Source organism: Protopterus annectens, chromosome 4.part1 (assembly GCF_019279795.1).
Source record: "Protopterus annectens isolate FY-2018-M chromosome 4.part1, PAN1.0, whole genome shotgun sequence".
NCBI classification, from domain to species: Eukaryota; Metazoa; Chordata; order Ceratodontiformes; family Protopteridae; genus Protopterus; species Protopterus annectens.
In genome coordinates, this window is record NC_056734.1 from 806,676,340 (window position 1) to 806,704,144 (window position 27,805).

Consider the following 27,805-nt stretch of genomic DNA (forward strand, 5'->3'; position numbering starts at 1 on the left):
TTTTATGCTTCAACTTCTGATTGACTTCCCTTCAGACCATCTGCTTTCTTTCTCTTGCTTCTTTTATCACACTTCCTATATCCTCCTACCTCATGCTTTTATCACTACCTTTTGATCACCCCCTCTTCTCTTACTCACTTACTGGCTACTCCTATGCTATGCTATGCCCTTAATATTAGTACCAAACACAACTTGTACTTTTCCACTTTTTGCTTACTTCATTTCTGCTTTTTTTTTCAAACTACATAATAACCGTTCCACTACCTGCTTTCATAGTTAACACTGTATATTCAATTGTATTTTGCTTTTTGTCATTGTTTGATTTTTTTTGATTAGTGATTTTTTTTAAACTGTAAAGTTTATAGTATGATAGTGGAGCTTTTCTCCTCGGGCCTCTGCTGAAAATGGACATGTATCCAGCCAGACTAGCCCAGTTAACAAATGTAAAATAAAAAAATAAATAAAATAAATTAAATATTTACAGTTTATCATTCACTATCTTTGAAAAATAAGAACTGGGGCAATGTAATACACTTAAGCACTCATAAGCTGTATCAGCTTATAACTTACTCAAATTTCTGTTAAAAACAGAGACATTTTTTCTCGCATGTACTAGGCAGCTAAACAACACAAATCATTCTCAGATGGTCATTTACTTCTTTTTAAGATAGTCCAGAAGTAACTATTTTTAAATCCTGATTTCAAATAATGCAGTCAAACACTGAAGTATAACTAAATGCTGAATACCTCATGGATTTTAAGACACGTCTCAAAAATTCAGAAAGAACCCCACTGCTCACTTTAACGGCTGTGGTAAAAAGTCTTTGTTTCCATGATGTGGTACTAGCATATTCTAATATGTTAGCCACAATGAGAAAAGACCTCATAATTGGCTAATTTGCATGTCTCTGAATTACCATGAACTACTACGAGTGTAGATCAGCACCTCCCTGTCATAGTTAACACTGGCAGCTGATGCATTGGTTGGCATAGGCATCCTCTCTCATTCACTCTCCCATACACAATACACAAACACACACACACACACACACACACACACACGCACATTTAATATCCCATACCTGTCCCCATCTTCTTCTTTCCTACCCTGGTAAATCCTGAATGATTACAGTCAGTCATTAATGCTAGACATTATAGTTTCACGTTTCATATGCTTTAGTACATCCGTGGTAGTAGAAAAGGTGTTATAATAGTGACTTTCGAAGTTAGTAAGAGGAATAACTAAAATCAGTAACTGATTTTGTCCCACCATTAATTTTGACCTCATCCTGATTTCTTGCTCCAAGAGGTTGAGGGGTGTGCTTAATGCTCCCCTTTTCTCTAGCTTATCCATCATAGACTGTTGCAGGCATTGACTAATGCTCGAGATCCTCACTATATGTGAAAAAATCCTGCTGCACTAGATTATCAGTTTAATACTGAGTCTTCCTGTTCCTGTGGTAAGGGGGCAGTGTGTGAATCCCCCCCCCCCCGTGTAGTTTATCTCTCTCTCTTTTTTTTTTTTTTAGAATGCATCCCTTGTTTCTAACAGTGGTGCAGGAGACGAATATCTTCTGTGGAAGGTAGGAGGGTGCAGGGTTGAAATCACTTTTAGTGCCTTTAAGTATCCCTACTTTATAATGAAGTGCCTTTAAGACACTGTTCTTCCAAAACTAATGGTTCCACCAGTCCACTTTATGTTTAAGTGCTGTTAAGACAGGAGATGTAAGAGTTCTCCCTGGTGACTAGTGGTTTTCTCTGACCTGTGTTATGGGTACGTGCAATTAAGACATGACGATAAAGGTTATCCCTGGTAGTTAGTGGTCCCCCTGTCCCACATCTTTGAAGTTATCACTGGTAGCTTGTGGTCCCCTGAGACAATGTTGCAGGCTTTGCTAATTAGGGATATGTGGAAGCATGACAGTCAGCCCAACCTGCACCCCCCACATACACACACATATTCACATATTCATTCCATACATACTCATGCCCTTTACTAACCAACCTCCGTACTAACCTTTCTGTGACGATCACACACACACACACACACACACACACACACACACACACACACACATACACATATATATATGCTCATTCATGCAGCCACTTGCATATACATAGTAACACTTCCCCTAACACTACTTGACCACTAAACTCCCTAGCACTTACCTCTACCATGATGTATAGCCACAATCTTTTGGTTGTATTCACTAGCAAGTGTGACCAGGAGAGGTTGTGCTAAGTTAGCAGATGCTTCTCCACTGAAATGCCTAATTAGTATATAACATGGTCGTACAAACAGCGGACTCCTCTGTTGTACCTTTTGTACACCACAATGTAACTTTTCTGAATTCAGGCCATCAATATAAACCTATTGCAGAAAATATTATCTAATATTTTAGCTTCTGGTTTCATTACTTGATTCTGGCCAGTTATGATTTATATCACCTATAATCATCCAAGAGTCACTAAGGTTGAAATATACTATATTTTTCCAGGCTGTAAATCCTCACACAAAATTTCCCTAGAGAAAATAAACCTCAGTTAAAATTAAGACATCCTTTTCTAAAATAACTTTCACTATTAACACATTACACAAAGAAACAGAGGTATCCTTTATAACAGAACATTTAATCATTTTGTTTTATTAAGATAGAAAGACCACACCCTATCTGAAAATTTCTGCCTGAATGGACTACATTATAACGTCTTCCAGTAGTGCTGGGAGATTAATAGTGCCCTCTGTTAAGTAGATTTTCCCCATATATCACATATGAAAATTTGCTGTCACCCAATACGTTATGGAACAGCAGCCCGTTCCACAAATAGGAGATACATTGGATACTTAGCTGTTATGCCAAGTGGTATCCTTAATGTGACAAGTATGGACTTAGATCTTGGGTGTGTGATTTACCACTGGTTCTAGTCAAGTGAAGGAGTTCAAAGAGGGCTATATCATACAGAACATGGAAAGATGGGTTATTCACAGCAAGGAAGGCTAAGTAGGGATCTCTCATCAGAACGAATACAAGGCTGAATATAGAGATAGTATAGTCAGTCAGAGTAGCTGAGGGTACTGAGGCTTCTGGTGTGGAAATCTCAAGTCTGACAAGTTGGTTTAGGAGCTTAACAAGGTAGTGGCTGAAGGGGGCATTTTATTCAATGACAGGCCTAATAAGAACGGAACAGAGTAGGCAGGACTATAACTTCTTTAGACCTTGAGGAGATACCACAAAGAAGAGTTTCCTAACTATGACAGAGACATGGTGGTCAAAGGAGACTTTGTTATCAAGATACATGACAAAGTTATATTCATACAGTAGTAGAGAGCATTATAAGAACTAAGCCAACATGGTAAAGGAGAAAGGATATTCTTTTGATAGGTATGACTCTAATTAGGAATACAGAGAATAGGCAAGAGGGGACTGGAATTTACTGGAGAAAACTGATGAAGGAACCAAGGTACTAGGAGCAAATAATTAGAGAGGTAAAAGTAATTGAATGGCAAGAGGCCAATAATACATTTGAATTGCAGTTTAGAGATTGCCTTTTTTATCAAGAACTGATAGCAAAGTACAAGCAAAGAGAAAGGAATCAGGCATCCTAAGTGAAAAACCCAGCACTGGTAGAGTTTTTAGTAGACTCTAGAACAGTAGCTGCTGTTAAAAAGAACAATTAGTAGGGCATACAAAATATTGCATGATGACTATAGGAATCAGTCAGAGGAGGTTAGAAAGGATTGGGAAGAGAGACTGGATTAGCAATTCACAAACAAACAATGTGAGGATATATGTATCGCTCCCAAATATGCAACAAAATCTAGAAGATTTAGGATTTTTGCTTGAAAGTATTTGCATATGTATCTTTATACCCCATGCAGACTCCAAAAAACATTTCACAATCATAAAATTGTAAAAATAAAGAAGTGCTTATTAAAACAAAAAATATATCAAGACTCTAGCTCCTCGGTCACTTGCCTTTCAAGAGTTATTGAAACATTCAAAAAGCACACACTTAAATAAAAAATACTAACAAGCATCAATTAATACAATTAAATAAATATCCAATAAAATTTTACACTCCATCTACAATAGCAGTTTCCAATTAAAATCAATATTAAACCCTTTAGGAGCAAATGTTCCAAATAGAATAAAAATTGCTTCCTTATAAAGTAGTTGATTTTTTAAATCCATACCATGAAACATTTTTACCTTTTCCAAAATACTAGCTTTTGAACAATTACTATCCCCACCATGACATAGATTAAAATGGACTGCCAAAGGGCTTTCTACTTTTTTCTTAATATCCCTTAAATGTTCTTGCAACCTCACTCTTAATGTCCTCTTAGTTTCACCCACATAAAATAAGTTGCAATCACATTTTAATATATAAACAATACCCTGTGCATTACAACCCGCGGTGGTGGTGCTGCGGTAGCATTGACGCCTCACAGTAAGATGCTGTCTGGTTCGATTCTCAGCTAGAGCGTCTTCTGCGTGGAGACATGCGTGAATCGGCGTACCTTTGTTGAAGGTTGTGCGTCAGGCCTGGCAAGCCGGTACGTAAAAATCAACTGCCAATCATTAGCGGACCAGAGTTCCGCTGTGGCGACCCCTAACCAGGAAAAGCCGAAAGACACAAACAAACCCTGTGCATTACAACAAAATAATTAAGTTGGCCTAAAATTAATCCTATCTATGCAAGTAAAAGCCTGTACAGTATAACTACAAATTGAACAATAGCCACATGGTATTAACCCAAAATCTATAGGGTATATAACCAACGACATCTCAGGTAATGAAAGTCAGCTATGCACAATCATATCCTTCAGATTCCTACCTATTTTAAAGGACCAAGAAGGCCTATTAGGCAACATTTTGACAAACACCTTATTTTTTAAAAGAAAAACCCAATAATAGATAATAATATCAGTGAACAAATTATATGTTGTTACAAAATACATATTTTTTGTTAAGCTAGTAACATTAACATTTAAACTAGACCTAATTCTTCCCCTATATTGGGATATTTGAGTATATTGCTGCCCAGAAAGTACTCTTTCCATAGCTTCCTGGGCAAGTTTATCATCATAGCCCCCTCTGTTTAAACATCTTAAAAGTTCTTAACAACTCATCATACAAAGCATCTTTATCATTAATGATCTACTAATATGTAAAAATTCATTACAAGGCAAAGATTTAATTAAACGAGGAGGGTGGCAGCTCCTACCATCCAAAAAGTGGTTAATACTCTCAGATTTCCTATGTACTATTATTCAAAGAATGTTTCCTCAGGTCGATTGCAAATGTAGGAGGTGTGATGGAGAAGAAACAGGTAATTGGGAACATTTTTTGGGAGTGTAATGAGCTAGTAGATTTTAAAAATTCACTGCAGACTACTACTCTATCAGAAATACTGGGTGAGCACATCGGTGTAACCAAGGAAATATTTTTTAAGCTGTGATACAGAATTGGAATTGCCTAGACATAGTTTGGCCTTGCCAAGTTTAATTCTGGTGGCTGCCAAAAAAGCAGTTACTATAAAATGGAAATCAAAGTCTAAACCAACAGTACTAGAAGTAGTGAATATAGTACAGAGGTGAAATAAATAGAAGTGAGATATTTAGAAAAGGGTGGGAGCAAATTACAGAGAAAAAATGGGAATTGTGGGAACAATACATGCAGAATAATGTTTTGGAGTATAATGAGGTTTATTGGAAGGCCAGAACTGAATGAGCTATTTAATGATTGACAATTACTGTATAGAAGATTATATGTGATGTATAATGTTTGCAACTGAAAATATGTCAAAATGGTTTATTTTCATTTATATAAATGTACTGTCATAAGTGACCATTCAATAAAGATGTTTCTGGTCTAAAGAAACATACATAAGCAAGTTAGCAATGACTGTATCAGAGTTAAGTGTAATGCCGTCTGTACGTTATGCAGTAGTAGGATACTAGCTTTACCAAATGAAACTGTACTCCACTTCTTCGTAATGAGGGTAAACTCAGTTATCACAACAATCATTCATTTGGTTTAGCCCTTGATGGAGAATTTGACTTACAGACTGGTATTAGTTAACTATCCCCCCTCCTCCCAGTTTGCAATCATCAGAAAACTTGGTTAGTCATAATCCCTTAATATTAACTTTCATGTCCCTTGAAATCCACTTGCGTGCCAGAGTAGTATATGCCAAAGAGGAAGGGGCTTATTAAAGCCAAAATGAGAAGGTATATAGTTATACCCATTTTAACACAAAATCTTTTTTTTCATAAACATTTGTATAGTCACTATTAACAAATCTAAAATACGTGTAGTTATTTGCTATATCTTCATAAAATATCCTGGTTATCTGTGTATTTTTATCTCAGAATGGTGTATGTCGCTTACACTCACACTATGTAGAGAAGACAGATACCACCCACTCAATGAGGAAACCAATTAGGTCAACCTAATGCGAGTGTCACTAGGGCTACTAACTGCAGCTATAAAAATGCCCTGCCATGTTTACTGTGTCACACAGGACCAGCAGCAAATGCAGCAGTTTAATGTAAAAAGTAATGTAGTCCACAATTGTGAATACAGCCAGAAGCAGGAGTAAAAAAAAAAGTAAAGCACAGTAACAGAGTTACTTAGATGTCAAAGAGAACATAGGATGTACAGAATAACTGTAGCTCAAACCACATCACTTGCATTCAAATGTAGAGAGAATGGAGAGACAAGTTATCATTTAAATGTACCGCATCATTAGGGAAAAGGTTAGTGGTCTTACTGATTTCAACCTGAATGATGGGGGGAAAAACATGGTATATGGATGGCAACAAGAAGGAAGGAAGGAACATAAGACTAACCCCAGGAAAAGTTATTTTGCAGGAAAGGTGGTAAGGTCCTGGGCTGCATCACTGGAGTGGATGTTGAAGTATAGTTGAACAGTAGATTTTCAAACAGGCCTAGGACAGTGGAAAAAACTGAAGAATGGGATGAGCAGCTTCAAACACGCTGCTGGCTTAACAGGCCAAAGATGGTCTTCAGTGGCATCATCTCATGTTCATATACTTTTATGTAAGCTGGCATGTTTTAAAAGAAATAACACAGATTCACAGATGATACTAAGTATGCAGCAGTCTTGGAGAGATGAGCTAAGCCAAATGTCATTAAACTGTATACCTGACAATTTGATGCAAACTAGTACAGATGTAACACTACAATTGTTGAATGGCTAACTCTTGTCTTAGTTGTCTAAACTACTGCAATGTTATGTTTAACTTTGGAGAAGCAGGTCATAAACCCTTGCAAAGTGACCAAACCAAACGGTAGTACTCAGCAATGACATTACTATCAGTAGTACTCAGCAATGACATTACTATCAGTGGCACTCACCAATGACTTTGCTATCAGTAGTACTCACCAATGACATTACTATCAGTGGTAATCGCCAATGACATTACTATCAGTGGTACTCACCAATGACATTACTATCAGTGGTACTCACCAATGACTTTGCTGTCAGTAGTACTCACCAATGACATTACTATCAGTGGTACTCACCAATGACATTACTATCAGTGGTACTCACCAATGACATTACTATCAGTGGTACTCGCCAATGACATTACTATCAGTGGTACTCGCAATGACTTTGCTATCAGTAGTACTCTGTAAGCTGCTATAGCAGGGAGTTAGTCTGGTTAATAAACCTCTCATTAGTTTGAAAGGAGCAACTCAATCAAAATTTGTATTTCATCCTAGTTCTGAGGCATAGAGTAATGGAACCCTTGCTGCAACCCAGATGATCTGAGTTTGACTAGCAACTTATGCACTGGAGGAATCATGTGGGGAAGATGGAAAGGAGTGGAAACTGTCAGTTCAACCATTCTGAGAGGGATGGATGATGGCATTTCTGCCTATGATTCAGCACTTTCCACATGATGCAGTAATGCTGTAATGCATGGCAGCGTGTAATCCAGCAGTTCATACATGATGCAGTAATGCTGTAATGCATGGCAGCCTGTGATCCAGCACTTCATACATGATGTAGTAATGCTGTAATTCATGGCAGCGTGTAATCCAGCACTTCCCATGTGATGCAGTAATGCTGTAATGCATGGCAGCCTGTGATCCAGCACTTCATACATGATGTAGTAATGCTGTAATGCATGGCAGCCTGTGATCCAGCACTTCCCATGTGATGCAGTAATGCTGTAATGCATGGCAGCCTGTGATCCAGCACTTCCCATGTGATGCAGTAATGCTGTAATGCATGGCAGCCTGTGATCCAGCACTTCATACATGATGTAGTAATGCTGTAATGCATGGCAGCCTGTGATCCAGCACTTCCCATATGATACAGTAATACTGTAATGCATGGCCGCCTGTGATCCAGCACTTCCAACGTGATGCAGTAATGCTGTAATGCATGGCAGATAGCTGATAAATTCAGCATTCAGGTGGCTAATTGTTGATACATACAGTGCTGTTCATGCCATCAAGCAGTTCTATTCAGTATGGCTTAGCAAAGAATCCATGGCATACAAGGACAGCATATGTGGCACTGCCGAGTTGCAATGCTCCATGTTTCCACTTTCCCATCCCAATCCATCAATTGCTCCAGCAGTCCTAGGCCTGGAGGTTAGTATCAGCATATACTAAGTTAGAAGTGATTGGAGCAACATTGACCAGGTGTTGGTCAAATGAAAGGTACTTAAGGGGGAAGAGGAGAAACCTACATTTCAGAATTATATAATATACTTTGGGGTATACTTTCTCTAAAAGGATCCAAAAACAGAGATCCAAAGAGTTGCAGAACCTTGAAACCACTTGCTTCTCACTCTAGCTGTTTTATCAGTATGTAGGATAATTCTGTAATCATAAAACTTACCATTTGATTTTTCCAGGCTGGGTCCACGGAAGAAAGCACCGCATAGCCTTGAAGTTGAGGCAGTCCAGAGAAACAGTACCAAGATCATCCATAAGGTTTATTTCCCCAACAGCACAGATGAGGTAAGCTTTGCATGTTGACTCAGTCAACCTTTTTTTACAAGCATTTTATTTGCTCAAGTGTTGCAAAAATGTGGATTTCAGTGTATTCTATTGAATCGGCATTTTCTGAAACATAATGAACTGGAATAATTTTACAATGACATATGACTGAAAATTATTTCCTAAAAATGCATTATACTGAAAACAGTAAAACTAAAAAAACTAAAATTCTTAAACATAAAAAGTATATTAAATAGGGGCAAGCACCCCCACCCACCCACACACCTCCATTGTGAGGAGTTTGACTCTGTACACCCATGTTACTTATTATTCTAACTTCAAGAGGCTGCAGTCCACCAGAAGGATGAACCTACTTCTAACTAAAAGGATATAGTTCTGTAGGCTGGAAGTAAGTGGCCACTTCAAAAGTAACCATGACTAGTCATCACTGGCAAAGAGTAAACCACTCCCTTCTCAGTGAAATCCATACAGATAAAGACCCTAAACATTTACACATGTGGGACAAGAACGTATATACTACTTCCATACTAGAATTGAATATCACTAGTCTGCACGCCTCACTAAATACTTTTTTACCAAATCTGAGTTCAAGATACAGCTCCTCCATAATGGGATCAAAGAGGCACACTCCGAGTCCCTGAGGTCTATCTTTGACACAGCCAGGAATCAGACCAATGTAACACTGCTTCAGTGCAATGTAAGGAAATGCTCACAGCTGTGTATCACCAGATTTATTCATGACTGTAGTAAAATCAGGAAGGCAGGAGATTTGCCTCTATCTTCATCAATACACTGCAACACCCAGAGGACATAGTCAGTAAACATAAGAAAGGTTTTAAGAAGGGGAAGCAGTCTTATAAGGCCTGTAATCAGCAAAGCTTGTAAGCCTCTGCCAGGTGGCCTAATTATGGGTCCTCAGAAGCCCCATCAACCAAGGAAGATCGCTGCTGTCCCATCCAAACAGCAAAGCTCACATAGATTCTCATGTCTAACCAAACATGATACTCTAGTCTCATGGATCTTACAAGCTGTGAAGATTTCACAGAGGATGCAAAAAAACAGCCATAACAACACATCAGATGGACATTCATTGCAAAGAAGTCTTTTCATATGACTGCTCAGTCCCAGCATCCTGCGTGTTGGGCAGGGCCATATTCCTATATCACTTGCTGCTTTAATCACAAAATATAGATGTTTGCTTTGCCTTTCTTTGTTGACTTTGAAACAGGAAAAAATTTTTGAAACAACAAACTTGGGTTTTTGTGATATATCCACTTGCATTTCAGAAAAGGAAACTACTGCCAGAAGTCATTTGTTCCTCCATGTATGTTGAATGGAAACTAATTGCATTAGACTAGTGTATTGTGCAGTTTTGGGACAGGAACATACTCTGAAACTCTTGATGCCTCCATTGTGTTACTCACAAGCACATAGTCTGACTCCACCTTCCACACAGACACAGTTGGAGAGGAAGTAGTTAGTTTCCCTTGTATACAGACAGACCACTGAACCAATCCGAGCAGTGCAGTGCAGTTCTGTTGATACTTCTTCTTCCTGGTTTCCCATCATGAGAGAGCTACATCAAGTTCTAACTTAAAATGACTCAGAATGCTCACATTGCAGTGTCTGCATCCTCTGCTTAAGGCAGTGGACTGTTTTTACTTCATAGATGTGAGGGATGCCTGCCTTCACAGTCCTATTTTAACAGAGCGTCATACTTTTTAGTTCCTGGGCTGAAAACAAGAACTTTCACTTCCGAACTATGCATTTTTGGGACTTGTCTAAACCTCACTGCATATATGTGGGCGATAAAGGATATATTATTTATGTCACTATTTAATAAAGGTTTGTAAACTGGAATAATAGACCTACACAAAGAGAAACATTTCTGCTGTATATGTATATATTATTTTATCTAAATAGTAGATAAACAGCTGCACACACTAAAAGAGGTATTGGTCTCCAACATAAGCAGAATAACTAATTCCTTTTCAAGATGTTAGGAGTCATCGTTAGCCTTAAAACATTACCTAGAATCACTTTGCTACATCACTTTTTGGGTCTGGTCCTAGACTCAATAGACCCCATATGCTTTTATTCTCAGAAAACAAACAGTCTATTCTCATTCACTGCCTGGATATGAGATTATATTCCAGACAAAGATTTTCTTTCTTTTCTAAATTCTTCTTTATTAATATTTTAAACAACATATTGCATTCATCATTCATTATGAAAACAATACAAAAATAATGTTTTACTATAATACAGATTCTATTTCAAAGAATATCTATTTCCATCATTAAATTATAATTTAGAAACCAGGAAATAAATGTAGCTGCTATTCATATGCTCACCACCTTAAATTTTTAAACATACTCTAGTCATCTCATCCTAGTATAATCTAATGGAATTCTTTACCTGTAGCTATCTAACAAATCTGCATATCAATAATATTTTCCATTCTAATAATTTTTATAATCACACTGATTCTTACTGATATCATTTAAAGACCATAGTCAGAATATAGGTAAACATGCCTAACTTACTGCCCTCATAAAACGTAATAATGAAAAGTGCATTAAAGTGTCCCCTGCCCCTCCCTCTGTTTTTAATCAGCCTTCACCAAAGTATTACCATTAAAGGCTCAAAAGTCAAACCCACCTCTATAAACAGCACAAATAAAAAAATGAGGGTTATGCTACTCAACGCCAGGAGTTTAAATCTCAAAATGCATGCGCTCGAAGCACTCCTCAGTATGGAGAACGTCGACATCTGTGCAGTAACTGAAACCTGGTTCAATGCTCCAGAGAGCACTCCAGCACTACTGGGCTACAACTCAAACCACACATTTCGGCCACAGAACACGGACCAAAACACAAAAGGAGGGGGTGTATCCATATTCATCAAGAATACCTACACCTCTAGGTTAGTTGCAAAGCATGACACCTCTGAGATCATCCATGTGCAACTAACATCAGGCAAATCTGATATGCAAATTGTGGCCTGCTACAGATCACCCTCCATGACCCAGAACCACCACTCTGCCTTTCTGGAGACACTGGTAAACATGAAGGTCCTACTGAACACCCTGATATTGGGCGATTTCAATTACCCTACCATTAACTGTGAAAACTACTTGAGTACAAACTCCCAGGCTCAGTGCTTCCTGGAATTTATCAACTCAAATGCCCTGGATCAGCTGATAAACTCCCCTACCGAAGGTGAAAACATATTGGACCTGGTCATCACCAACATTGGTGACAGGTATTCCGCACCAGAGGTCAGCCTGTCATTGGTTAGATCAGACCATAAACTAATCACTCTGGATGGCCACACCCCACCACCACCCCCAACCAAGGAAACCACAGTGAAAAACTTTTCTAAAGCAAACTTCACTTTACTTAAGACAGAGGTGGTAAGTTTCACAGACCCATGCTAAAGGATAATGCTGCCCAAGATGCAGAATCCTTTACAAATGCACTCTATGAGCACCTACAAGGATGCATGGATCGTGCCATCCCTAGAAAAACCAAGACTCACTCCCCTAAGAGAAGGAAACCAGTCTGGTGGACCCCTGCCATAAACAGGTTATATAACAAAAGGAGGAAACTAGTTCAGAAAAAAGCAAATCCTAAGAAGGAAAGACATCCCTGATCAGTATCAGTAAGAAACTAAGGTCCCTCATAAAATCATCCAAGGCTAACTTCGAAAGAAAAATAGCCAAGGATTTGAAAGATAACCACAAAGCCTTCTTCAGCTATGTCAAGACTCTAAGTGGCAACTCGCAGATATGCTCTGAGTTAGTGCAAAATAGCACAAAATATAATGAACCTACTGATATTGCCAACATCCTGGCAGATAGATTCAGTGCAAACTTCACCCACCTCTCACCTCCAAAAGGGCCCACAACAATACCGGAAAAGTGTAGTGTCCCAGAAATCACAGATGCACAGGTGAAAACAGCCCTTTCAAAAGCCAAAAACACAACATCAGAGGGGCCAGATGGTGTACCAGATGGTGTACCAGAATGAGTTTTGCACGAACTACAGAACAAACTAACCCCCCAACTAAACACGCTGTTCAACCTCAGCCTCTCCACAGGCTATGTGCTCATAGAATGGTGCACAGCAATGGTTATTCCGCTCCACAAAGGAGGGGCCACAACTGACCCTGGTAACTATCGCCCCATAAGCCTGACTAGCCTGGTCTCATTAACAAAGACATTGGGAACCTCCAAACACTTGACCTGACCCATTTTGGCTTTGTTAAGGGCAGATCATGCCTACTAAACCTGATTGACTTCTTTGAGACAGTCACCAAGGCCATAGACGAGGGAGAGGTGGTTCACACAGCCTACCTTGACCTCACCAAGGTGTTTGACACCATTCTTCACTCAGGTATTATAGAAAAACTCACCAGCCTGAACATAAACCCCTACTTCACAAGATGGGTTGCTAACTGGCTTACAGACAGAACTCATGCGGTAAGAATAGCAGGCTCCAGGTCCAACTCTAAACCAGTCACATGTGGTGTCCCGCAAGGCTTGGTTCTGGGACCCCTACTGTTCGGCATGTACTTCTCAGAAGTACAGGCAAACACAGGAGGGCTATGGCTAACCAAGTTCACCTATGACTGCAAACTGGGAGCCATAATTGACTCTCTGTCTGACACGGACATCCTCCAAAAAAGCCTTACTGAGATGGACACCTGGTGGCAAAGTCATGGCCTCAAACTAAATGCCAAAAAATGCATAGTCATCCCATTTGGGGAAAACAAAACACCCACGAATTACCACATAGGTGGCAGCCCCCTTAATACAGAAGAGGTAATAAGAGATCTGGGGACCCAGGTAGATAGTAATCTCTCCTTTGACAATCATATTGTCAAAGTAGTTAGGAAATCCTTCTATGTGGCCCATCTAATTACTAAAGGGTTCGCATCTAGAAATAAAGAGGTTATAGTGCCCCTCTACTCGTCACTAATGCCCCATTTGGGATGTACCTCACAAGACACTTCCAACAGCTGGAAAGGCCACAAAAGTATCTCACCAAGAGGATTACTGGCATTAAACATATGTCCTATGCAGACCAACTGAAAAAACTCTGGCTGTACTCAGTGGCATATCACTTACTCAGAGGTAATCTCTGCCTGACTTACAAAGCCATGTCCAACTCAGAACTGATGGACATGCTCCACCTAAAGAAATCCAAGTCACTGCGAGCCAAGCACTCTAGTGAGCTAAACCTCACCACGACAATAAATAGAACATGCTGGAGGGATAGATTCCTGTCACAGAGACTCCCCATGCTTTGTAACAAAATTCCTAACTACATTAGACAGAGCCCCTTACTAACACTCTTCAAGAGAAACCTTGGCGAGTGGATGGGTAGTGGAAAATACACCCCTGGGATCACTTCATTGGCTCTGCTTGACAGAGGCTCAGTTAATTAATCAATGAGGTGGCGAAAGCCGACACACTCTGGTAGGCTTATATATGCCCTTGGGCAGATAGCCTAGTACCTACCTATGAACCTATGAACCTTCAACTTCTCTTCCTATATGACATCAACCTGTGAGTCTTACCTTCTACAAAACTAATTCAGTTCTTGTAGCCTAAATAATAACCCTCTGTTCAACACATTCTGACTATACCATATCAAGGATTGCACATTAATTCTTCTTTATGCATAAAGACATCCATTTGACTACAAACATGCACACATCTCAAGTCATTCATTTCCAGTCAGTCTGCCAGTCTATATTATATCCAAGACTCCATCCAACAACAAGCTGAGGCCACCCATCAGAGTAAGCTACAAGGGAATGGCTCATATTCAACATTTTACAATAATAATTCACATTAAAGTAATATTTTATCCATTTTGCATTGAGGCTAATTTGGCATGACTGTCCTAAACCGTCATCCATTTTGTACTTCTGTAGGCATTCAGTAACCAAGACCATAAGTAAGTCATTCCTGTTATCAGTCTGCTCCCAAATACAGCAACCTGAGCTAACTTCTACTGAAAGAAATCTTTATTTAATCCAGACTCCATCACTTATCTAACTTATCCCACCAGCTTTCAGATACTATAAATATTATTTCTAAGTACAGGGAGGGCATTGATACTCTTTCCTAGTCAGCTATAAAATGTATTTCAGTATTCCAATGATAATTGAGCCAACACCTTTTCTCTAAATAACATCCTCTTTCATAAAATGCATCTATCCCATGCTCTACAATTACTTTTCTAGAGATAGCATTAAATAATATAGCAACATACCTTTGAAAATAACTTATTTAACCAGGATATAATCAGTTCTTACCATACACATAGCATGCATACATAAAGTAATATTTACAGATTACAGAACTAATTAAATAAAGAGTTGACAAACTTTCAAATAAATGGTCTTTTACTTTGCCCAACTTACATAAATGTCTAAAAGCCCTTTCTTCTTAAAACATGTAATACATTTACCATATTGCCCCCACTAAGTAATATTTTTTTTTTTGTATCACATTCTTACATACCATTTAGGCATACTGTAACTTTGGTTTACTATCAAAATGTGGAACAACACTTATGGAATGGACAAATGTGTCTTTTCCAGTTTCTGTAATGCCTTTCTGAAAATGTTCCAATGCACATTAATGAATGGTAGTGTACATTCTCTAATGTGCATTCAGTGTTCTGATAACAGATCGCACTACAGTGGGGATCAGGAAATTTACCCTTTTCCTCACTGTAGTGTGACCTTGGAGTTGGAATATATAATTTGCAGGGGGTGTAGGGGGCGCACTGTAAACACTTATGCTGTAGATGTACCATTCGTATGGCAGCTTCAGCACAAATGCCTGAGGGTCTGATGTCACCTCACGACATTCTGATTTTTTTTTAATGCAGAAGTCAAAGTGATGATTTTTGACATTCCGTTGAAGTGACATTGTCAAATTCGGAATGTCAGTTTCCTCAAGTAAGTAGATTTTTTTATTTTTTTATTTTCACCTTTTTGATAATAAACTGCAAATTTACATATTCTCGAATATACCTCTGTTCTCTTGTGATACATATTATTTACACTTATTATGAATTCATTTTTCCAAACCGTCTTCATTCTTCATGTTTCTTCATCTAGTAAATAACAAATATGTTATGCACCTGTGTATTATAAATATTACACAACTGCCTCTTATACTTCAAATGTGCATCTTATTAAAATGATTCCACAATGAACTTTTTCATCACTAAAGTAGCATCTTCGTCTTGTGACTTCCACAATAATTATAGAAAAAAATCATCCATCACCCAGCCTCCATATTCTCATGTAGTCCTTTACGCTTACTCAACCATTGTGTAACAGTCGTAACACACAGAAACAGTCTCCTTTCTCAGTCTGAATATTCTTTCCCTTCCTGTTTGTCATTGATCTCTAATAAACGTGCAGTGTCTTGTGCATTACGGCTAGTACTGTAATGACTGAGACTACCCCATAAGATGCTTGCTTAGAAGCTTGTTTTGTCTTCATTTTCACCTCATCTGCTTTTGTAAATGTTAACATTTTATCAGTCCAATAAACCTGCAAAGCATACCTCTCAACTCTTAGAACAAGAAATCTGAACAAAGCCAAAAATTATGGGGGACAAAGGCCCAAAAATGGGGACAGTTTTTTTATATTGTTCTTACAAACTTAGTTGATAGAATAACAGGTATTTCATTAGTATGAAATTTGTAAAGGATATGAAGTATAAAACTCAGATTTCTGTAATTATTTTCTGACTTCATAGGACAATACTAGGCTTTTGGCCTGGAGGCCCTTATAAGCCTAGCCAAGAATTTCACCCATGTTTCCACAAAGTCAGCATCTGTTTTCTCTGTCCAGCAAGGACACAGGTGGGATTCCAGGGGTATATTTTCTGTTTCCCATCCAGTCATCCAGGTTCCTCATAAAGAGGGATAGTGAGGTACTCTGCTTGACATGCAGAGGAAGTCTATTCCACAGATGGGTGAGTCGTAGACACAAATCTATCCTGCCAACAAGTTCTATTAATCTCACAGACCAGGTTGAGACCTTGTGTGAGGGTTGCGCGAATGGAGTTTGTGTTATGGATATGCAGCAACTCCATCAAGGCTGAGTCTGAGACGGCCTTGTATGCCAGACATAGGTCACCTCTGAGCAGTCTGTATGAGACTGAGTAGAGGGACAGAGCTTTTAGCCTATCTGTATAGGATAGGTGTTTGAAACCCTGGATTCTCCAACTACTGCATGTGCTTGGCAAGGTACATGCCGAAGGGGTCATTGTACTCTATAATGGGTCTGATAAGGGAGGAGTAGAGGGATGCTACGACCTCCTTGTTCCTGAATGAAATACCCTTACTTGTGAGGTGAGCCATGTAGAAAGCCTTCCATACAACGGAAGCAACATGGTGGTCAAATGTCAGGTTGCTAACAACCTGGGTACCGAAGTCCCTCACAACTGACTGCATGCTTAGTATGTTGTTATTAATGTGATAATTAGTGGGGGACACCATTTTCCCCAAAGAGGATATTGATGCATTTCTTGGCATTCAGTTTGAAGCCATCCATCTGGCACCAGTCATTAGTTTGGTTAAGGCCCTTTTGGAGGATGTTCACATCACTAGGGGAATTTATGACAGTGCCCAGCTTGCAGTCATCTGTGCTCAATGATTTGCCAGAAAAAACATAACTTTGGAGAAACAGACCAAAAATGTGAGACAAAAATCTGGACATTCTGCAAAAGTCAGGACAGTTGAGAGGTATGCTGCAGAGGGACAGGAAAGGTAAATCTACATTTCACTCTTCACCTTTAACATTCCCTAATGGGTTCTACAAATTGTATTTGCTGATGAAATGTAGCCTTCTAGTAGTCATGTTCAACACACACAATCAAACTTCCTCCCTGGTTGCCACAACTGCACACAATACTTGTTTCTGTTCAGAGAATGACATAAATGACATAATTTGAAACAAGATAACTCTAGCTTCCCATGTTTTGCCAGTTTCAGTCAAATCATGAAATCATGTTTTCAACGTCTATGGAATTCTTCAAAAGTCATATTTATTGGCCCATCTTTGTTTTACATAGCCCAAATAAGTCCAGGCCTTTCCCTTCTTGTTGCAGTCTAATCAATCTCAAGTTTTCCATCTGAATTTTTGTAACTAATTGCTGCTACACATAATCCACTTATCTAGATATTTAAAATTCCTTACCATGAATGTCATCAAATTGCTGCTTAGTCAGCGTTCTGTTAACTTGTTAATCATGTAAAAACTCAGTATCCACAGTGTGGACCCCTTAAAAATGATACATATAACCAGCCAACTGTTTTGTTAACTATGCAATCCATGTGTAATATCTTCAGCAGTTATTTTACATTTAGACAAACCACCTTCTTCATGTCAACAACCCATCATTTCAGCCTGGAGGTGCCTTCTACAGCATATCACTACTCATCTCCTCCTACAAATTTGAATTATCTGCAATACTTTCCAGATACTGCATCAGCACTCACTGCACAACATCCTCTCCAGCTGTTATTTCAAATCCTACCTTGAGTAACTTAACTAAAAAACATGACCTTATATAGCAGTGATATGCAGAGTGACCCAGGGGACAATCAGCTTTGCGAAGCTGTATGACACCTCTCCAGGTAAATAGTTTATTAAGGTACTAGACCTGACTGCAATTGCTAGACCCAAATGATTAAAAATTATGCTTTTTCAGTCATCACTGAATTCTTAGTGAAACTAGTAGATTGGAATTTTGACAAATAAGATCACAGTATTAACCTCAGTCCATCAAGAATAGCCTTGGTTATCAGATAAGACCAGTCCATTGAAACCCATGCTTTGTTCCCTTCCAGAACAATCCTTAATTATCCTAACTGATGCCTCCCTTACAGAATGACAAGGACAAGCACATCTGAGAAACCATAATATTCAATGTCTTTTAGCTTCTATGTTCAGCCATCAAATGCAACTTGCATCAAACAACTATTCTCTGAATGTTAAACATCGAACATTACTTATACAGAACAGGCATATCTCCGAAAATAAAATCACTGAATGGCGAAAGGTGGCCAACATAATGAAACTGAAACATACTACTTACTTATCAGTATCTTAACTATAGGAAAACCTGTCCTTTCCACCATTTAGTGCAACCTTAGAGTTGGTATATATAATTAGTGGGGGATGTGGGGGGCAATGCCCCTCACATAAGTAGTGTCCGCTGTTCACTGAATCCTGAGGATTCAGTGAGCCTCATTTAATTTTACATCCTCTCAAATCACACAACCTTGTGTGACGTTTGTTAATTTCATTGTAACCACCTACCGATCTGTTTCTAGTCAATGATCCATAAATTTACCAAAGTTCAACTCTTTTGTCATGGATGGATTGGTGAAGGGATTACAGCATCATCAATATGTGGTAAATGTCAAGGTACACTGGTGGTATTCACCCCCATTATGTCCAAGTACTGTAGATATATATGGTGGAGTCATATTATTTCTCCAATGTGTTATGTACATGCACAAAACGTGCTGCCTAGCATGATCATCCTACTTATACTGAAATGCAAACTAAGTATCACAATAACCCACAAAAATTCTCCAATCAAAAACATACTCAGTCCCAGACAAACCACAACCCCCTCCTCCACCTTACGAAATAACTCAGAAACCACCATTGAACAGTTTAACAAATACTTTACAGAAAGCATTATTGCACTAACCAGAGATAACCCAAATAACCTACAAACAACTAACAATCTAAATAACAACAATTATACTTCTTTCTCATTTCAACCCATCCCCACCAAAAACCACAGAAAAACTCCTAAAAAAATTTAAACCAACTACAACTCCAACTGATAACTTACCAGCAGAATTTCTAAAAATTGCAGCTGAGGCTATACCGAATCCCATATCAATACTGATTAACCACTCACTTTCTGAAAACTATGTCCCTAAGATCTCTTTTATTATCCCCTACATAAAGGTGGTAAATCAACTGAACTAACTAATTATTGCCCCATAGCTGTCCTATCCCCACTTTCAAAACTCCTGCAGAAATGTATACTTCCCCAACTTATGAGATATCTCACATCCAATAACTTACTTGCCCTCTCCCAACATGGATTTAGACTATCTCATAGTATAACTACTGCTCTACTTAGCTTTACCAACACCATAAACCAATACAGGAATGAGGGAAACATAGCCTCATCAGGTTTCTTGGATATGTCTAAAGCCTTTGACACAGTCTCCCACAACAAATGTCTAACTGCTCTCAGACCTAAAGATACATCCTTCATGTGTCTCATGGTTCCATAGTTACTTAACAGGTCACCAGGCAGTTAAGTGGCAATATGACCTCTACACACTTCTCCCTATTACCCTTGGGGTCCCACAGGGATCCATACTTGGTCCACTTCTCTTCAGTATTTTCGCTAATAACCTCAACTCAGCCACCTTACCTGCCACCATTATCCAATATGCAGATGATTCAACATTAATATGTTAAGCCCCTACCATGCAACAACTTCAGGACAAAACACAACAGGCCTTTACAGAAATTGAAACATGGCTGGCTAAGTGACTAACTCCCAACTTATTCTTAACCCCCAAAAAATAAAACTTATGATCTTTCAGCCTACCATACCACTAGATTTCCCCCACAGTTCCACATCACAGCCAATAAAAACACAATAATTATACTTGAACTAGCCACCAACCTACTAGGAGTCATTGTAGATGATAAGCTAAGATCTGACTTGCGTATATCAGAAAAAATTTAAAAAGTCCATAAAAAATGGGCACCCTTTAAAGAAACCAAATTTTTTTAACAGACTCCTCAAGAGCGGCCATAACCAGAACCCACCAGCTAGCAACTCTGTTATATGCTTAACCCATTCTTAGCAAACTCAAAAAACAGATTTAGATAAATTGAATACATGCTATAACAAAATAGCAAACTTTGCTACTGGATGATTACACAGATCACATCACTGTCTAGCCCTCAAAAAACTCTCATGGCTTGAACTACCTCAGCTTCTTGCATACAATCAATTAGTCATGGCCCACAAATTACTCTATAACCCCGAAAAAACTCCGGGTCTCCAAAGCTTACTACAACCTTACTCTAACACTCGATCACTACGATCATCAAATAAATCTTTAGTACAAGTATCTAAAACTAACAACACTGCATCAGATGCCTTATACTGTTACTATATCTCAAAAATCTGGAACTCCCTCACCCATAATATTAGAACCACTGACAGCACACACCAGTTTAAAAAACTACTCAAAAATGATTTAACTGACTCTTGGCTCTGCTCATGCAACACCTCTGGCTGATCTCTTGTTATCATAATTACACTTTCCATTAATTATTCAGCCTGTCTCTTGGACAATGATCTTATTTGTGTTATAATTTTTCTTTTTTTCTTTTCATTCTTAAATGTGTGATAAATCTAATATTATTTTCCCTTTACAAATGTAATTTAATACCCATAGTTCTATGGTAATAATATAACTAAATTAAGTTCCATATCTGATGCTGTATCTTCTGGTAGACTTTCTGTAGCGACTGTAACTTATGTTGTATATATTGTTTGTCATGCTGTATTTACTCTTACTAATGTTGTATGTACTGTCACTTTTTGTGGACCTTTTCTCCCCAGACCTCCAGTGAAAATGGGGTCTGGCCAGTCGCCAGGCTTTCTCACCTAAACAAATGTAAAATAAATAAATAAATAGATTATCAGTATAGAGTCTATATATTATTTGATTACTCTGATTTGTGAAATAAACATGGCCTCTCTAATATTTAGAAGATACAGCCCATAACATACTGGGTCCTTATGTCAGGATGCATTGTGTACAGTGTTACCTGTCAATAGGAAGGGCAGTATGCCAGTCTAGTAAGTAATTTGACAGACCAGAAAAAAAAAGAAAATCAGGCTCTATGTTTGTCAGGTCACTGTACTGAGAAGTAGTATCTTCCTGGAAAGTGCATTTAAAAGTTAAAACTGATCTGTTTAAATCTTTAGGTTTTTGAAGCTGGAACAAGTGTAAAGGTCAGAGACCTGTGCAATAGTATAGCCTCCAAGCTCAGTCTCACCTCTGCAGAAGGATTTAGTCTATTTGTGAAGCTGACAGACAAGGTAAGAAAGACTTGTCTTTTTTTTTTTCTTTTTTTTACAGGTATACTGGTATAACACTTGTATATAAATATATGTCCCGTCTGCATGTCTGAATGTCTGAAACTGTTCCATGAATCTGTGAAAGAAGCCAAGGGTGCTATGCCTCATTAGTATCACATTCCTTTTCTGTCTGAGATTATATGCAACTATTGTCCTCTGGCAATTCCAGTAGGTAGAATTGTCACATTTGTACTGACTTCAGACTTCCTAAGGTACCAGCCATCAGGTCTCATTAATTTATTAATTCAGCCTGTCATAAAGTTACTTAATAGGGTTGGAGAAAGGGAGTAAATTTAAGTTCATAAGAAGCCACTGTAGTACATGACTTTTAACTTGCCCTAAGCATTCTGGGAAAGGAACATGCATTTTGCAGAATATGCATATGAGGGGATTCTTACATTCAGAAGCATTCACACCAGCTTCGTCAGTAATGTGAGCCTTCTGTCTGGCTGCAGAGCAGATTGTCTTACATTCACCTCCTATTAATTGAAGCAGTATGGCTCCTAGGTGGTACAGCTTTGGGTTTAGGCTACAATTTAGTCTCATCTGTGTCCCACAGTACATATGACCTGTTAAGGAAAAATAAGATGAAAGTAGATTTGAATATATTCTTCTTCAGGTAGTCTGGTTTATTGTTAAATCTCAATATTTCTACGTTTCTTTTGGCAGGTGATCAGTCTGAATGAAGGAGATTTCTTTTTTGACAGTTTAAGGGAGCTAACAGACTGGACCAAGAACAACAAACCAACTAAGGATGGTAAGCTACTTCCTTGCCTGTTTTTTTTGTTTTTTTTTTCTCCTCTAAAGGGATATTCATTCTGCATGACTGTGTCATTTCAACCATGAATATCACATATTGCTAACTTCTGCTAGGGTTAGGGTTAGCACCGATTACTAAAGATGTCAGGGGGATCTAGTATTTTTAATCTTATTAGTAGTAAGTTATTGGATACTATGTTAAAAGCTTTGGATGAGTCTAAAAAGAGGAGATGCCACATTCCCTTGATTTTTTTTGTTGACTGATTAAGTCTAAGAATGTTAATAAGGCATATTTTCTGCTAAGTCCTGGACGAAAAAGCCATGAGTAGGATAAAGTAAGTTGTTTTGAGTTATGTTACTAAGGATTTGTTTATGTATTCATTTTTCAAGGATCTTGGAGATGTGAGATAATATGGCTATGGATCTATCATTTGATGTCCCCGCCATACCTCCCAACTGTACCAAATTACTCTGTTTTTACCGAGTTTTGGGGTCCAAATAATGGGGTGCCACAATTCCCGAGTGGCACCCCTTCATTTCTGACTTTTTCCTAGCTTTTTTTTATTTTTAAATTTTATTTTCCCAGTTTTGAGCTGACGTCATCAAGTGTGTGATGACATCAGCTCCGTCAGAGCTACCAGCCTGTCAGAATTGAGCTCACGGGCTCAGAAGCTCAGTGCACACATTTCCGGACTTTGAATGGCTCCATTTCTGCTGGATCTGTGAGTGGGAAACAGTATTGTTTCAAATATGGATCTATTCTGCAGTCCAGGTTGAAATCTCTTATCTGCAATGATGAGAGTGAACCAGGAAGTCCAGGGTTCGTAGGAAACATGTATCTGCGACGAGCGAGAACCAAACGAGCAGGAAACATGTTTTTTATTCTGCTGCAAACAGTGTTGGGTTGTTCAAATGGATCCATCTGCCGTTCTACATTTTTTTTTATTTATTTTGCCACAAACGGGGTGAATGAACTGTGTGTGTGTGTGTGTGTGTGTGTGTGTGTGTGTGTGTGTGTGTGTGTGTGTGTGTGTGTGCGCGTGTGTGTGTGAACTTTTACTAAAGCATATTTTCCACATTATCTGTCTTATTGTCAGTGTTCATGTGTTTGCCTCTACAGCTACTTAATTTTCTCAGACTTATTTTCAGGTGAACAAATATAAAGTTAGTTCAATGGATATAATAATATGAGATGCTGCTATACTGCTACAAAACTGGCAAACAGATATGGCACTGTAAATGTAAATACTACCTTGTGTCTAATAAGATGGATTTATTTAATATACAGGATTCAAAAATGAAAATGTAATGGGTGAACTTCCAGATTAAAAAAATAAAGGAGTAATTAAGAATAATCAGTAGGACTTTGTGAGATTAGCCAAGATAAACAACTGAAGGAAATGTTTATCGCAGGTTATGGCTGGGCCCAAGAGAGGACTCTGTTGACGGCCAGCTATGTAATCATCTGAGTAACTGAAAATCCTTTTGGCTAAAAATTGCTTTGGGCTTCTCTAATGTGTTGAAAGTTCATGATGGGTACCAGCAAATTCTTTCTACGGTGCTGGTGTAAGACCTCCAGATAAGCTGTTTAAAAATGGGAAACAGATGCTGTTGAAAGTGAGCTGCAGTTTGACACTAATCATCTTCTCCCCCCATCTCTTTAAAAAATAATTGAAAGATAAATACGCTGTTTATTTTTCTAGCTGATCTTCCATTTGATCTAACTCAGTTACTGGGCATGTGTTAGCAATTTAGTGTCAAGGCTGGACATCAGTGTCTAACTCTTTGGGACACGGGTCAGTCATAAAGCTGCAATTCAGTTGAAAGCACTCCACAAATGCAGAGGCTTTTTTCAGTAGCATTTAAGCTGATTGCTTTGTTGCAATACACTCTAATTAGATGTGCAACACAGTACTTCTTTAATGAATCAGATCTGACAGGCTGAGAACTTGGACAGCCCTTTGCCCCCCAGACTTTCATTTCATTCTTTCTTCTCCTTGATCTTTTTTGCATAAACGTAAAGAAAGTCAACACTTTGGCTTCAGATTGTCCTTTTATTGTAGAACTTAAAAAACTGCTTTGGTATTCTCTTGATGCTCTTCAGCTACTATGTGGAGAAAATATTCCCCAGCAATGAAAATATTACAACATTAAATCATTTTTTCAAAGTATTTCATATATTGATAATGACTGCATATATAGTATGTATACTTCTTTCATTTTTTCAGACACTGCTGTTCCTTGTTACAGAAAGCCATTGTCATTTCAAAAAGCAGATGATGTGAAGGCAGGTAATATATGTGGTGAATGATATTTGTACTTGTGCATTTATGCATTTAGCTGATATTCATTAGAGACGTGACAATTCACTTATCTTCAACAAGTGCACCAAGATGTTAATTAATGTAACTGAAACTTTGGATAAGCTGAGCTAACATCATTTTCTCCTGAAAGGTTTTCCTGTGATAACTCACAGTAACTTTACCTCCAGTTAACCTTTAAATATACAAATGTAAAATCACACATAGGTTCATAGATATTCCAAAGCCTCTTTGTCTTGTGACCATTCTTGCCTTACCAGTACCCTCCCTCTAGTAGAGAAATATTGCAAAAATAAAAAGAATAAAGATAAGTTTGCATAGCTTTTAAATGTGGGTGACACAGTGATGCAACTGTTAGCATTGCTTTTTCACAGTACTTAGGCATTCATTTGAGTTCCTGGCAAGGGTGAATGGGGTCTGCATGTCCTCATTGTTTTCACTGAATGCCTTCATTTCCTCCCATGTCACAAAGACCGGCCATAGAAGAATTTATTTTGACATTTGCTCAAAGGTGTATGTATGCATGTTTGTGTGCATGCATGTGTTGTGTGGTGTGTGTGCGTGTGTGTGTTTATACAATCAGTATTGCTTTTCAGGATTGTGGCAAATCACTGCAGGACTGAATTCAGTAAATAATGGCAGACATTTGAATTTCAGACTTCATATATTTCAGAAAATAAATGGTAACACAAAACCTTTTATTCTAGCAATTTTCTAAGTTTATAAGATCAGTATTTGAACTTTGTCCCTATTTTGGGGCTGTATTCCCCCGTTATTGGCTTTGTCCAGTTTTTTTGTGCTAAGAAGTTCAGAGCTATGGTGAGAAGTGAGAACTGAATTCACTAAATGATAGCCATTTAAGTTTCAGTCTTCCTATCCTATCTTTCAGGAAACTGCTGATTTTGGCATAGTGGTATGTTGCTCTGACTGTAGTACACAGGGACCTGGGTTCAAGACATGGCAGTGAAATGCATTGTGGTAACACAACATTTTATTCTAGAAACTTTCCAAAATGTCCCCCCACCAAAGAAAACTGAAATTGAAAACAAGTGCGAGAAGCTGTGCAAGATGCCTATGGCTTACACTGCTGTCATTCTATTTATATATACATATATATATATATATATATATATATATATATATATATATATATATATATATATATATATATATATATATATATATATATATATATATATATTGTGTGGGTGTGGAAGTAGACTTTTATGATGGACATGTTCTGAATTGGGCAGTTTTGTCATTACTGGTCCATGCATTTTGTTTCATTGCCTAATGGAAAAATGTTCAAACAATAAATTTAAAATTGGCTCAGTCTAACAAGCGTGCAGTATTATACAAGGAATATAATTGAATAAAGTCAGGAAGGTGTATCAAAGAACACATGTATATTTCTTGTTTTGTGTGCAAGGGGCCAATGATTTGAAAACAGCCCAAAAGTAATCTTTATCCACCACTGGCCAGATGCATTTTCTTTGGATGTGGTGTGGGTTTCAATGCTGTTTCAATGAATGTGAGTTTCAAGGGCAGAGAAGTTTTAATGCAGGCTATTTTCATTGTGAGACAGTATTGCTTTGTTTAGCAGCTTTGTTTAGCAGATGTCTATTAGTGTTTGTGCATTGTGCTATAAAATGTAAAAATAAAATCCAAATAATTATTGTAGAAGTAAAGCAGTATGCACACATTAGTGTTTATGATAAATGACACGAAATAGACAGGTAATGGGACATTGGAATGGCTGCAGGAGGATTCTGGTACCATATTTTGGTTGTCTGTTCTTCAGTTTGCATTTGAAAGTTAGTATCCCAGAATTCCACTGGAGTGGGTGGGGTTATGTAATTATGTATGCAAATTTGATGTTAATCAGGGTACAGATTTGTACCTATTTTTCATGGGCCTTGTCTAGATTTTTGATGTTTCCAGGTTGAGAGGTATGGTCCTCGCTGATGTTCCACATTTGTTAATGAGGATAATGTAAGATTGTGTCCAGATTGTAAGCACATTTTTTCTTTAAAAGGTCTGCAAAGTATTTTATAGGATATACTATAAAGTCCAACACAGTGCATAGATATTCACCTGGTAAGTTAATACAATGCTAGGGTGGCAGCGTTTATTTTAAGAACTCATTTTGTTATAAGGTTAGATGAAACAGTATGCATTTTGAATGAGCCATGTTGGGAATCATTGCTGTTGATACCTACTGATATACGGTGGTGTTGGATAATTACTGAGATGAAATATGAGTTCACAAACATCAAGCAGTGTAATTTGATTCTTACAGTAATGAAAATGTATGAGTAAAGTAAGTGATTGTGCCATCTATGGCAACTGCTTGAGTGGAGTCCAGCTGTGTTGTTTAAGTGGAGTGTTAAAGATTTTTGGAAGTATTTCTTTGAATGACTAATGTTAAGTTGTCAATCTCGCCTTCATTCTTGCTTGATGGGTTCGGAGCCGATCCCTCGGCT

At 38.1% G+C, this 27,805-nt stretch overlaps 2 protein-coding genes across 2 annotated transcripts in view; both read left to right on the top strand.

Annotated features, from left to right (window-relative positions):
• LOC122801311 (unconventional myosin-VIIa-like) overlaps window positions 1-23,105 on the top strand; it is a 951,466-nt gene extending 928,361 nt beyond the window's left edge. The window contains 4 exon segments of the mRNA XM_044070855.1: window positions 8,903-9,008; window positions 22,090-22,203; window positions 22,912-22,999; window positions 23,050-23,105. Of these exon segments, the coding sequence (XP_043926790.1) occupies window positions 8,903-9,008; window positions 22,090-22,203; window positions 22,912-22,999; window positions 23,050-23,105 (364 nt within the window).
• Window positions 23,106-24,268: 1,163 nt separating this feature from the next.
• The window catches only part of LOC122801312 (AMMECR1-like protein), a 1,138,599-nt gene continuing 1,135,062 nt past the window's right edge, over window positions 24,269-27,805 (top strand). The window contains exon 1 of the mRNA XM_044070856.1: window positions 24,269-24,306. Within this exon, the coding sequence (XP_043926791.1) occupies window positions 24,269-24,306 (38 nt within the window). The remainder of the gene's footprint in view (window positions 24,307-27,805) is intronic.